Source organism: Cnephaeus nilssonii (assembly GCF_951640355.1).
Source record: "Cnephaeus nilssonii genome assembly, chromosome: 13".
Classification (NCBI taxonomy): domain Eukaryota; kingdom Metazoa; phylum Chordata; class Mammalia; order Chiroptera; family Vespertilionidae; genus Cnephaeus; species Cnephaeus nilssonii.
In genome coordinates, this window is record NC_137084.1 from 4216789 (window position 1) to 4230346 (window position 13558).

Sequence of the window (13558 nt, forward strand, 5' to 3'; positions counted from 1 at the left end):
TCCCAACGGAGGCCAGTGCTCCTCGTGCCAGCGAGACGCGTCCGGCGGCCTCTCCACGGAGAGCCGCCACCTGAATGGACGGGGCCGGCGGCTCCGGGCGACCCTCCGGGAGCCACAGGGCCCGCGCTCCGGGCCGCCACTCCCGCCGCGGGCCCCAGGGCTGCGGGCGCCCGCCAGCCCTTCCCGCGGCCCCCGCGGGGCCTGGGATTCTAACGGGGCCGCGTGCGCGGGGCGGCGCCGCGCGTGATTGGCCGCGCCGGGCTGGGGGGCGGGCCCGCGCCGGGCGGCCCGCAGGGCGCCGACAATGAGGCTCCATAAAAGGGAGCGGCGGGGGGCTGGGGCCCCGGATTGAGCCCTCCCCGCCCGGGGTCCCGACGTTCCAGGTCGCGGGGAGGCCCGGACGCGGCCGTCGCAGGCCCGGCGGGCGGCGGGGAGGGGGCGGCGGCTGAGCGCCAGGCCCGCGCGCCGGCCCTGCGGAGCCCGGGCGCGGCGGCCCCGGCCGCACCATGGCCCTCAAGGCCGAAGGCGCCGCGCTGGACTGCTTCGAGGTGACGCTCAAATGCGAGGAGGCGGAGGACGAGGACGAGGCCGTGGTGGTGGCCGTGATCCCGCGGCCCGAGCCGATGCTCAGAGGTGAGGAGGGGAGGGGACTCCACTTCCGCGTCGCGGTCCGGGGTCGGACCTGCCCCCGGGGGGCCCCGCGCACCCCTGCCCCTGGGGTCTGGGCCCGGCGCCCTCCCCCTCCGCTCCGGCCGGGCGCCCGCCCCGCCCCCTCCCGGGCTCGGAATCCCAGGCCTCCCCGAGCCCCTCCCCCGCCCGGGGTCTGGAGCCTTCGATCCCTGCCCGCCCGCCGCGCTCCGGAGCTTCCGGTGCCCGAGCGCCCCCTTTCCCGAGCCCAGCCGGCGGCCGGATCGCCGGAGTCGCCTGCGGTCCGCGGCCGTGGTCTCCCGCCCCGCGGAGTGGACACAGGCCCAGGGCCCGGCTGTGCGGTGGGCCGAGGGCGGCAGGCCGAGGGCCCGAGCCGGGGCGCGGCCGCCTGGTGGTCCCGAGCGGCTCGGAGGATGGAGGCCGGCGCCGCTGCCTCCGGCCCGGAGGATCGTAAGGGCCCTGCCGCTCCCCGGCCCCCACCTCCACACCTAGGCCCTCCACTTGCGCGAGCCACAGGTGTCACATTCCACAGCCTCGGGGGTGAGTGGGGGTGCTGGCAGCACCCGGTTTCAGAGAAGCCCTTGCCTGGGGGGGAGGGGGCGCCCTCAGCCTCCCTAGGAGGAGAGTGGCCGCGGGAGGGGCCTCGAGGAAGGTCTGGGAACTTTCCTCCAAGTCTCCAGGCCTCCGGACGGGGAAACAAAGGGCACCTTAATGGGAGAAGCACTGGTCATGGAAATGCAAATAGCCCGACCCCCAGGCCCCTCTTTTTGGGGGGAAGTGCCCAGGGGAGGCAGAGGGGAGAGCCATTCGCTTTACCTCCGGGACGGAATGAGGGAAGGGCTGCCTCTTCCGTTTGGAATCTGGAGGGTTGGAAGATGAGTGGGGGATAAAGGCACCATCCTCAGAGCTTCCAGTCCAACAGAGAGAGCATCTCCAGCTTCTCCTGGTTCATGGAGTGCTCCGCGCCAGGCTGTTAGGGATGAGGAACTAGAAGCCCAGAGCAGCTCATCAGGGGACACCTACTATGTGCCAGGCACTGTTTTAGGCTGGACATGCTAATGGCCATAAACAAAGAGGAAACTGCCCCTCTGGAACATGCACACGCACATCCGAAGGACCGAACGCAGACAGACATAAACCAGCGCAGAGTAAGTCAGGTGGCGATCAGTGGCTCCGGGAACACTAGAGCAGAGTGAGGAGGAAAGAGGGGTCAGTGTTTGATTTGGGACATGGATGGTCGATTCTCTAAGGAGGTGAAATTTGAGCACAGACCCAAGGGAAGGGTGGGAGTGGACCCCAGAGAGACGTGGAGGAAAGCCTTTAGGCAGAGGGACTTGCAAGTACACAGGTCCTGAGGCAAGAAGCTGTGGGAGAGAGAGAGAGAGGATGAATTCAAGGTTTGGGCCTGAGCAACCAGGATGGGCTTCCCGCTAACTGAGGTGGGAAGGGAGGTTGGGAGGTCGGGAGTTCGGGTTGGAACGTGGTGAGGCCGAGGTGCCTGGGACACATTCCAGTGGGGAGGTCAGGTAGGAAGTTGGACACACGGGTCTCGATTTCATGGGAGAGTCTGGCTGGAGGTATAAGCACGGGAATGGTCAGCGGGCGGGCAGTGGGACCAGGCGGTGAGAGGAAGAGGGCGGACAAGCGGTCTGAGAAGTCGTGTGCTCCAGCGTTCCAGGTGGGAGATGGAGTCATTCCCTCATCAGACATTTCTGAGCGCCGCGCTCGGCCGGGCACTATTGATGCTGTTGATAACAGGCGTGAAGGATCAGAAGTCCATGCTGTCCTGGAGCCTCCAGCGTGCATTAGGAACACATGCGACACGCCGTGCCAGGCGGTGATGTGTGCTGTGGGGAAAGGAGTGCGCAGGTGGCGCGGCGGCAGCTTTCTGCACTGGCGGAGAAGGCCATGGTGGGAATGTGGTTCTTCAGCAGCGACCTGGCAGAGGGGAGGGAGCCATGCAGGTTCCTGGAAAGAGATGATGAGGACGGAAATGAAATGAGGAACTGGCGTAGGTGACTGAAAAAGAGCCCCAGTGAAGGAAGAACCACAGGAAGGTGGTACCCTGGAAGCTGAGTGACAGGTCAGGATGGTGGAAGTGATCAGTCAGAAGATGAGGTTGAAGAGCTGACTGCTGGGTTCAGCACGGGTGACCTTGATGAGAGCTGTTCTGGACGAGTAGTAGGAAAGAAAGCCTGATTCCAACTCGGGGTCCAGGTGCCTGCCATGGTCACATGGGAGTTAGATACAACCCCACTTGGACCTGGATCTTCTGAGTCCTAGCCAATTCCCCTGTCATTTCAAATGCCACCTCTTCCATGCAGCCCCAGGTGCCGGGGCCTCCCATATTTGTATTTCGTCCCGTCCTCTTGGGTGGGAATGAGCCGTACCCATGAGGGAGGGGTCTTAGGCACTCCGCACAGCCCTGAGCTGCCTGCCTTTGCCAAGCTACCAAGAGCTCCTGCCCTGGCAGCTAATGGTCCTTGTGCACAAAGGGCAGGCGCCGGGCAGCCCCATGGGGATGCAGTTACCGCTGCCAAGGCTCAGGGGCACTGTGTGAGGGGCTAGCTTGGATGGGACGGGCGGCCTTCTGAGGGAGCCTCAACGGCTGGAGAAGCAGGCACGTTGCTCACTCACTGACCGAAGGCCCATTGAGCATCTCCTCTCCTATGTGCCCGCCCTGTGGGGACAATAAGATGATAAAATTTACCATCTTTGACCTCAAGAAAGTGTGACTTGATGTCAGATGTGGGTGTAATAAACTGCCAGGGGTGGGAGGCCAAGGCTCCCAGGCGTGAGAATCTGAGCAGGTCCTTTAAGGGAGGAATTTGCCAGACTGGGGATTCTGGGTGGATGTGCAAGACTGAAGACTTATTTGTTTGTTTAAAAACAAACAGTTTATTTTTTTAAATATATTTTTATTGATTTCAGAGAGGAAGGGAGAGGGAGAGAGAAACATCAATGATGAGAGAGAATCATTGATGGGCTGACTCCTGCATACCCCACACTGGGGATCAAGCCCGCAACCCGGGCATGTGCCCTTGACCGGAATTGAACCTGGGACCCTTCAGTCCACAGGCTGATGCTCTATCCACTAAGCCCTGGTTGGCAAACTGCGGTTCTTTGGCCCCTTAAGTGTGGCTCTTCCACAAAATACCACGGCCTGGGCGAGTCTATTTTGAAGAAGTGGCGTTAGAAGAAGTTTAAGTTTAAAAAATTAGGCTCTCAAAAGAAATTTCAATCGTTGTACTGTTGATATTTGGCTCTGTTGACTAATGAGTTTGCCGACCACTGCACTAAGCCAAACCGAGTAGGGCCAAACAGTTTATTCTTGTATCGTTGTTATTATTACCTAACTTTTGCCCATCCCTGTAGTGTTCCAATAGGAGACAAAGGCAAGGGCTATTTATGGGAAAGGGAAGGGGACAGTTGTGTCAGTATACGGAAGATATTTCTGATGGTGCAGATAACCTAAATAGTGAGGCTAATTCTAAAGGATGTTTTTATTTTTTATTTTTATTTTTTTAAAATATATTTTATTGATTTTTTACAGAGAGGAAGGGAGAGGGATAGAGAGTTAGAAACGTTGATGAGAAACATCGACCAGCCGCCTCCTGCACACCCCCTACTGGGGATGTGCCCGCAACCAAGGTACATGCCCTTGACCGGAATCGAACCTGGGACCCTTCAGTCCGCAGACCGACGCTCTATCCATTGAGCCAAACCGGTTTCGGCTAAAGGATGTTTTTAATTTTCAGTTCAGTGGTCATCGTATCTGCTTTCTTCTTATCCTTGCTTTAGGACACGTAGCTTTAGGCCCAGTCCAAAGGTTATTTTGCCCTTTTAACATCCCAAAGATTTGAGGCATAAGATGTGCAAGGTAGTTCCTCTGGGATGACAGCTCTAGCTCCATTTATTTATTTTTTCCTCCTTTTTTAGGATGAAAGCTGAAGAATTTATTTTGTTTAAAAATTTTTATTAATTTCACAGAGGAAGGGAGAGGGAGAGAGAGATAGAAACATCAATGATGAAGAGTATCATTGATTGGCTGCCTCCTGCACGCCCCTCACTAGGGATTGAGCCCGAAACCTGGTTATGTGCCCTGACCAGAAATTGAACTGTGACCTCTGGTCCATAGGTCAGTGCTCAACCACGGAGCCACACCAGCCGGGCTATTCACTTTTTTACAGTGGAATGCTCCTCTCGTACACCACCAAGTGTGGGGACTTGTGTCCTAACTAATATTGGCCATGGGCACCTTTGCTGATCACACCGCCCCCTCCTCTCCTTCCATAGTGGCTCAGCAGGAGAAGACCCCGCCGCCCAGGCCCAGCCTGCTGGAGGCAGGCGGCAATGGCTGTGAGGAGCCCAAGCTGCAGATGACTTGGGAGCAGGAGTTCCTGGTGGGGAACAGCCCGGAAGGCAGCGGGCGGGCGCTGTGCATGGTGTGTGGGGCCGAGATCCAGTTCCCCTCGGCGGACACGGCGCGCGCGCACATCCTGGAGCAGCATCCTCACACCCTGGACCTGAGCCCTTCTGAGAAGAGCAACATCCTGGAGGCCTGGAGCGAGGGGGTGGCCCTTTTGCAAGATGTCAGAGCTGAGCAGCCATCCCCACCCAACTCAGGTAGTTGGGCCGGGGGTGGGGGTGGGAGAAAAGCAGGCCTGTGGGAACACGCGCGTGGCGCTCACGGGGCATTTGCCCCCTTCAGACTCGGCCCCGGACGTCAGTGCAGACCCTGACTCTGCCCCAGACCCTGCCAGAATGCCAGCAGAGATTGTCGTTCTTCTTGACTCCGAGGACAGCACAGTCCTCCCGAGAAGGACCCGGCCCAGGGGACTCCGCCCCCTTGAGCTTCCAGGTCAGTCATGGGGAGCCAGTGAGGCTGAGCTGGGGGAAAGGGAGGCACAGGCCTGTGTTCTGGGGTAGAGAGGCTGTTGGGCAGAGAGCTTCAGCAGCGGGGTTCAGGTTGAGGTTGCGGGGTTCAGGCATATTCCCTTTTTTGCAGTTGCCCCTGCCACAGAGCCAGTAAATAAGAAGCCTCGGAGTCAGAGATGGAAGGAGCCCCCTGAGGAAGAGCCAGTCAGAAAGAAAAGAGGCAGATCCATGACCAAAAACCTGGACCCGGACCCGGACTCTGACTCAGGTGAAGGGGGAGCCCAGGTCGGGGCACGTGGGGGTGGGCAGGGCCCAGTCCGAGGGCTCCCGCACCTCGCCTGAGTGGTGCTCAGGCCTCTGGGTCCTGGCCTCCGTGGGGGAAGGCTGCCCACCCTCCGGGACTCACAGTTCCACTCTCCTCCCTCGCAGACCCCTTGTCGCCTGACTCGCCCACAGAGGCTTTCACAGCGCCCCCCGAGGTCCGACACTTCACTGACGGCAGCTTCCCTCCCGGCTTCGTCCTGCAGCTCTTTTCCCACACCCAGCTAAGGGCCGCCGACGGCAAGGACGCACCCAGGGAGGGGCAAGCAGCCGAAGGAGGCCTCCCCCCGCTGGAGAGCCCCTCTCCAGGTGAGCTCCCGAGGGAGACCAGGGCCGGGCAGGCTGCGTGGGCTCTGGCCCCGTGGAGGCTGCTCCTTGATGTTGGGCGCTTGGGTCCCTGGGAGATGGGGCCTGGGGCCGGCGGATTCGAAGGACGGGCTGGCTCTGGGCTGAGCTTTCCTGACAGGCCCTTGGCGTGTCCCGGAAGTGGTCATTAGGTTGGACTAGGCCAGTCCTCCCCCAAGGTGACACCGGAAGTTGACTGGAGCCTGAGTGAGAGGTGCCCACCTGGGCCTGTTTACAGACTAGACCAGTGAACACTCAGCAGAACCTCTGGGCAGAGCGGCTCAGTGAGTTGCCGAATGACAGCAGGGAGCGTGTTTTTGTAGCACGTCCTCCTGATCGTGAGAAACTTCTGTACGCAGTTCACCGGGTCCTTACGGAGTGCCTTTCCTAGGAGATTCTCAGATGCTTCCTTCTTCCCATGCCTGTCAGTCCCTGTGGCTGCTGTAACAAGTTGCCACCGACTCAGTGGCTTCCAACAGCACAGATGTGTTACTTTTCAGTTCTGGAGGTCAGAGGTCTCCCTGGCTGGAAAGTCACGGTGTCGGCAGGACCGCGTTTTCTCTGGAGGCTCAGGGGAGCCTGGATCTTGCCTTTTCAGGGTTCTAGAGGCCGCCCGCATTCCCTGCTTCGCCTCCTTCCGTCTTCAAGGCCCGCGGGGGCCAGCAGACCCTTTCTCGGGATGCCATCTTTGGCCTAATCTTCTGCCGCCTCCTTCCCCACTTAAGGACGCTTGTGACCACACTGAGTCCACCAGATCGCCCAGAGGAATCTGTAGTTTAAAGTCAGCCGACTGGCACCAGCCATTCCAGCCATGCAGAGCCTAAGCCTGCAGCCTTGCTTCTCCTTTGCCGTGGAACTTACCATGTTCGCAGGTCCTGGGGTTGGGGACAAGGACCCCGTGGGGACCGGTGTTCTGCCTGTACCACAGTCATGGCACCAAGCAGAGGCAGGGTTCCGATGAGAGCGAGCACATTTCAGTAGGGCGGAGGCTGAGCCTGCGTCCTCTTCGTTTCGCCATGCCGGGCCCTGCTCACAGCGGCGCTGGCTCAGGAAGTGGTTCTTGCAGGAGTGAGTGAGTGACGCGGGGAGTGCCTTGTCCCAGCCGGTCTGAAGGTGCGTGTGGCGTTAGAGCCCGAGGAAGAGGCACTCGAGAGGAAGAGCAAGCGTGCCCCTCTCAGCCACAGTGCTCACCGCGGTGCCCGCTCGTCATAGCTGCTCTGTATCCCCAGCCCTTCCCCCGAGCTCTGCGTGTGCAGCAGGTCGTGTGCGTGCTTCCTTCCCATCTCGAGGCAGGCGTCCCTTCACATAGATCCGGTTTTAACTGGCTCAAGTTTCAGCTTGAGTCACATTCCAGTCCTGCCTCCCCGAGACTGCTTGGACTTGAACGTTTCCGAGTCTCCTGTTGTCTTGGTCACGGCGCTAAGTGGCTGCCTCTTTGTTCAGTGGGTCTGCTTTCCTTCTCCAAAGAGCCTTCATTTTGAGCCCTGGGCTCCCAGTGCCCAGCTCCACCTCTGTGGCGTGGCGGGTAGCTGAGAAGGGAGTCCCTGGGCCTCGGTCCCTTTGGGGTGAGTGGGGAAAGACTTGAGGCTCAGCGAACTGAGTGACGGGAGGGGTGGAGGGGCTGCAGGTACTCCCCGCAGGGGCAGGATCTGTGGAGTTCGGACTCGGCCGGGAGCCACAGAAGACACTAAACAACCCAACAGCGAGTGTCCTGCGGCCCAGCCCCGAGCGGAGCCCTGTGGAAAGCGCCACGCGCGAGGCAGCCTTGGTCCCCGAGCAGCTGTGGTCGGAGGGGCAGGCTGGAGGCCGTGCAGAGAATAGCCCCACGCTGGTCCCGTGCGGAGGACAGCGCCGCGGGCTCTCCGGACCTCAGAGCTTGGCTGGATTTCTCGGAAACAGGCTTCAACCGAATGTCTCTGCTCTGAGTTTTACGTGTTAAAGTTCGCTGAAGATTTTATTTGAATAAAGACACTACCACTTTTAAAAGTTTAAAGATCAAGGTTTGAGAAGTTGGAGAAGGTCTCTGGTCAGGTCAGCTGAGCGGATGGACACGAGTGTGAAGCGGTCAGGAAAGGCTTTCTGGGGCTTTCTGGGGCCTTGTAGGGTGAAGGTGGGAGGGTGCCCAGGCCGAAGGGGCCCTGAGGGCCCGGCTCCCGTGTTCCTGAAGAGGACGCTGAGCCTTGGGAGGGAAGGCAGCGCGCTCAGGCCCCTCGCTTGCCTGGGAAGCGCAGCCTCTGTGCGCTGCCGCCGAGCCCACCCACAGGGCCAGAGCCCACCCCTGGCTCCCTCCCTCTCTCCCTCCCTCCCTCCCTCGGGCCACGTCCGCTGCCTTTGCTCTCCCCCCCCCCCCCCCCCCCCCCCCGGCTGTAACTGTCGCTCCCGCAAAGGCCAGTCCTTAGACCCATTGCCAGGGCCGTCTCTCCCGCCGGACCTTTCTCTGTTGCCCATCAGTTTTTTCTGGATTTTGCCCAGCAGCCTACACAAAGCTCTTACGTCTCCCTTCTTACCCCTCCTTCCCTAGCCACTGTCCCATTTGTCCGTGACCTTTCACCCGCTTTGTGGAATGGCAGCTCCTTCAGCTCAGGATGTTTGCCTGTCTCACTCACTGTGGTACCTCTCCCCAGTGCCCAGCACTGAATAGGTGCTGCTTAACTAGGTATTTGGTGAGTGAATGAATGAATAAGTGCCCCAACCGTGGGTCAGGGTGTGTACTCACTCCCTGGGTGACCCGCCCAGAATCGCAGCTTTAAATACCATTCTCGTGCTCACAACTCCTGCCCTGACCCTCCAGCCCAGACCTCTCCCCTCGGTCCCAGCCTCTCCGAATTGCCCATGGACATCTCTACTCGGGCTAAGCGTTCTCTCAAGCTTGGCACGTCGGAGCGGAGCCCAGTCTCTTCCCCTCGCCCCGGTCAGTCTAGTCTTCCTCAGTCTTTTCTTCCTGAGGCACTGGCCACCTCAGTCTTCAGTTTGCTTGGGTCAGACCCTCCGTCATCCTCTTGTCTCTCAAAACCACATCAGACCATGGACAAATCTGTTAGCCCCACCTCCAGACGTGCTCAGAATTCACCTCCTGTCACCACCTCCACTGCGGCTCCCCTGTCCCAGCTGTCGCTTGCCTGGTTCCTGGGACAGCCTTCCAGCCAGTCTGGCTTCTTACCTTTGCCCACTATGGCCTGGTCTCAGAGTACCCAGGGTCCCTGTCGAACACCCAAGTCTTGTCCTGGTGATGTGATCCTCACCCCAGGACCTTTCCTGTCCCTGCACCCTCACTGCAGGCACTGGCCTTGCTGTTCCTGCAGCAGCAGGTCGCTCTGCAGCGGCACCTGCACTGTCTTCCTCCCACCGGATGCTGCTCCCCCAGCTCTCTGCCGAGCTGGCCCCTCGCTTCCTGTCCATCTTTGCTCACAGGTCAGCATCCTGAGACCCTCCCTCTCCCCTTCCCTGGCATATGTTTTTTCCTTTGCATCTGTCTGCATATGTCCTATTGCATCTCTTGTTTATTCTCATTGATTGGCTCATCACTGGGACATCAATTCCAAGAAAGCCACTTGCTCTGCTCCATGCGCCGCCGTTGCCCTAGCAACTGGAACCGTGGGGCCGAGCTTGGTAGCCTAATAAGTTATTGTTGATCAAGGAGCGAATGAGCGGGGTTCAGCCTGTCCTCAAGGAGCTTCTAGTTTATCAGGAGGCAGACCAGCTTCTGAGTACAAAGCAGAATTTGCTCAATTGGGCTTCCCACACACCGGGCACTGGGCTCTGGAAACGGGGGTGTGTGTGCGGAGACCTTCAGGAACATCCTCATAGTGGGGTGTCTGGAGGGCCCTGACCCTGCTCTCTGCTCCCATTCCTGCCCAGGTCCCCCTTCGGGCCTTCGCGGGACACTGGATCTCCAGGTTATCCGGGTGGATGGAGGAGTCCCCGGCAGTCAGCCTCCTACAAGATTGGTCCAAGCATCCCCAGGGCACCAAGGGTGTGGGAGCAGGTGACACCCCAGACCGCCCGCGGTTTTGTTGGAATCAGCACCACGGGGGGTGGCGAGAAGCAGGGAGTGGTGTATAGGTTCCTGCTTCCCGGGGAGGGGATGGAGGAGGCCGTGTCTCTTGGCTTCTCAGAGCTTCCGCTCTGCCACCTGATGAAGAGTGCCAAGGTAGGACGGAGGCGGGGAGGGGGCACAGAAAAGTGCCCGCCCAGCAGGTGGGGACGCGGCTGAGGCTGTGTGTTGGGGCACTGGGCCTGTGGAGAACCCCCGCCCGATCCCTTTGCTGACCCACACCTCTCTGTCCCACCTCCTCCCATCCTCTCAGCCGCTCACCATTCTCCTTTGGCGCAGTGCCTTACACCAGAGAGAGGAGGTCACCACGGGGTTTGAGCTGAGTCCCACTACCTCGGAGGACGCCTCTCCTCCCCCCTGTTCAGGCCCCTAAACCAGGAGGCCTCCATTACCTCTTCCCGCTCCATCCCTGCAGGAGGCCAGGCAGCCCACCTGGGCCTCATTCACTCCCACTCCTGTTTTCCGGTTGTACATACATCTCCTTGTTGACAATAAATTATTTTTTTTTATTAAGAGAGTTCCGTCTGGGCCATCATTGGGGGGAGGGGCTTGCAGGAGGATAGCTGGCCTCCTGGGGTGACCTTGAGGGGCAGGAGGGCTGAAAGGTTGTCCTGGGCAGGACCAGGGCAGGGCTTTGTTGGGCCAGAGGCCTAGGTCTGCCTTGGCGTCAGTCACAGAGAAGCATCCCCTTCCCTCCCCTGCCCTGGACATGAGCTTGCTGACTCCCAGGCCACTGTCCGAGAGAAGCCACCGCCCAGGGTCCTCACCCTGGGAGGTGAGGCTTAACCTGACCTTTTTAACCTTTTGCACTCGGATGTCGAGCGTGACTCGACACGGTTAGCATCGGTAGCAGCTCGTATGTCGAGCCACACTCGACACGTAGTTTCACCGCGGGGGTGTGGGGGGGATTTTTGTCTATTTTTCCAGTATCTTTTCTTGTTTTCATTAGCATGAAAGGACAAGTAAAATGTAAATGCCGTCTCAACTGATGCCACCACCTAAGCTTATCTTTTGCATAGGCAGCAATCTTGAGTAGGAGGGTCCAAGGCATGAGTCCTTGCATCATCTTCCCTTGGTAAAGAACCTTCCTTATCTTTTCGTCTCCTAGGTTTGTTTAGATTTCTATTAGCATATCACAGATGTTGTCATGACACAGGGTTTAGTTGGATGATTGGTTTGCCCCCTAGCAGTCGCACGTTCTGAGTGAATTTCCCCTCCTCAGGATGGATAAGTTTTCCAAAGACATAGAAAGCAGCGATGATGAATTTTACTTCGAAAATGAAGAAAAAAGTGAAAAATGTAATAGTGACGGAAGTGAGTTCTCCGAGGATGCGAGTGGAGATGATGAACAAATCGCTGGTCCTAGTGGAACTACAGAAAGGAAAAGGTCCCTTGCTTTGCCCAAAGATCTGGCTGAAAGTACTGACAGTGACAGTGACATTGAATTCATAAAGGCAAAACGAAGACGCACAATTGTTTATTTGAGTGAGAGTGATGGAGATAAAGGTGATATCATTGAGAAATCGGGTATAAGACCCAGTGAAAGTTACGTTTCTAGGGGAAAACAGGAAAAAGGAAAGTGGACATCTACATCTGTGAATGACAAAGAGCCTAGCAGAATCCCTTTCTCCACCGGTCAGTTACATGTTGGACCTCAAGTTCCTTCTGGATGTGCCACACCAATAGACTTTTTTCAGTTGTTTTTTACTGAGACGTTGATAAAAAATATAACGGATGAGACAAATGATTATGCTAGGCATAAAATTAGCCAGAAAGAACGATCCCAGCTACCCACTTGGAATAATTGGAAAGATGTGACGATAGAGGAAATGAAGGCTTTTCTTGGTGTAATACTAAATATGGGTGTATTGAATCACCCCAACTTGCAGAGTTATTGGTCCATGGATTTTGAGTCTCATATACCATTTTTTCCATCTGTTTTCAAAAGAGAAAGGTTCTTGCAAATATTTTGGATGTTACACTTGAAAAACGACCAAAAGTCAAGTAAAGATTTGAGAACAAGAATCGAGAAGGTAAACTGCTTCTTGTCATACCTTGCAATGAAATTTAGGGAGAGAAAGTCAAGTAAAGATTTGAGAACAAGAATCGAGAAGGTAAACTGCTTCTTGTCATACCTTGCAATGAAATTTAGGGAGAGATTCTGTCCGGGAAGAGAGATTGCTGTTGATGAGGCTGTTGTTGGTTTCAAGGGAAAGATACACTTCATCACATATAATCCTAAAAAGCCAACAAAATGGGGTATTCGTTTATATGTCCTCTCAGATTCAAAATGTGGTTACGTACATTCATTTGTCCCTTATTATGGAGGAATAACATCTGAAACGTTGGTGAGACCTGATCTCCCTTTTACTAGCAGAATAGTTTTAGAGCTTCATGAAAGATTGAAGAACTCAGTACCTGGTTCTCAAGGTTATCATTTCTTCACTGACAGGTATTACACTAGTGTCACGCTTGCAAAGGAATTGTTCAAGGAAAAAACACACTTGACAGGGACAATAATGCCCAACAGGAAAGATAATCCACCTGTTATCAAACATCCAAAGCTAATGAAAGGAGAGATAGTGGCTTTCAGGGATGAAAATGTAATGCTTCTTGCGTGGAAAGACAAGAGGATAGTCACAATGCTCAGTACATGGGACACTTCAGAGACTGAGTCTGTGGAAAGGAGAGTGCGTGGTGGTGGGAAGGAAATAGTTCTCCAACCCAAGGTCGTGACCAACTATACAAAGTTTATGGGGGGTGTTGATATAGCTGATCACTACACAGGCACATACTGTTTTATGAGGAAGACTCTAAAATGGTGGCGTCAATTGTTTTTCTGGGGGCTTCAGGTCAGTGTTGTAAATTCCTATATATTGTACAAAGAATGCCAAAAAAGAAAAAATGAAAAACCGATAACACATGTGAAATTTATTAGGAAACTAGTACATGATCTTGTTGGAGAATTCAGAGATGGTACACTAACTTCCAGGGGTAGATTATTATCCACTAACTTAGAGCAACGTTAAATGGAAAGCTCCATATAATCACACCTCACCCTAACAAAAAACACAAAGATTGTGTTGTTTGTTCTAACAGAAAAATCAAAGGAGGAAGAAGAGAGACGATTTATATTTGCGAAACATGTGAATGTAAACCAGGTCTTCATGTGGGTGAATGTTTCAAAAAATATCACACCATGAAAAATTATAGAGATTAAAATTTCTCTTTGAATGTATCAATAATTTGAAATATTAAAAAAAATCCAAATAAATAAATTTGTATGAAAAGAAACTCCAATTTTTTATTCTA

At 56.0% G+C, this 13558-nt stretch overlaps 1 protein-coding gene across 1 annotated transcript; it reads left to right on the plus strand.

Moving 5' to 3' along the window:
- The first annotated feature begins 279 nt into the window (after positions 1–279).
- On the plus strand, positions 280–11620 carry SPINDOC (spindlin interactor and repressor of chromatin binding). Its single transcript, XM_079787370.1, is given in 8 exon segments — positions 280–633; positions 4945–5274; positions 5360–5509; positions 5657–5794; positions 5956–6156; positions 10051–10099; positions 10101–10177; positions 11469–11620. Coding segments are annotated over 8 exon segments (1098 nt in total). The 5' UTR covers positions 280–506; the 3' UTR covers positions 11495–11620.
- The last annotated feature ends 1938 nt before the right edge of the window (positions 11621–13558 follow it).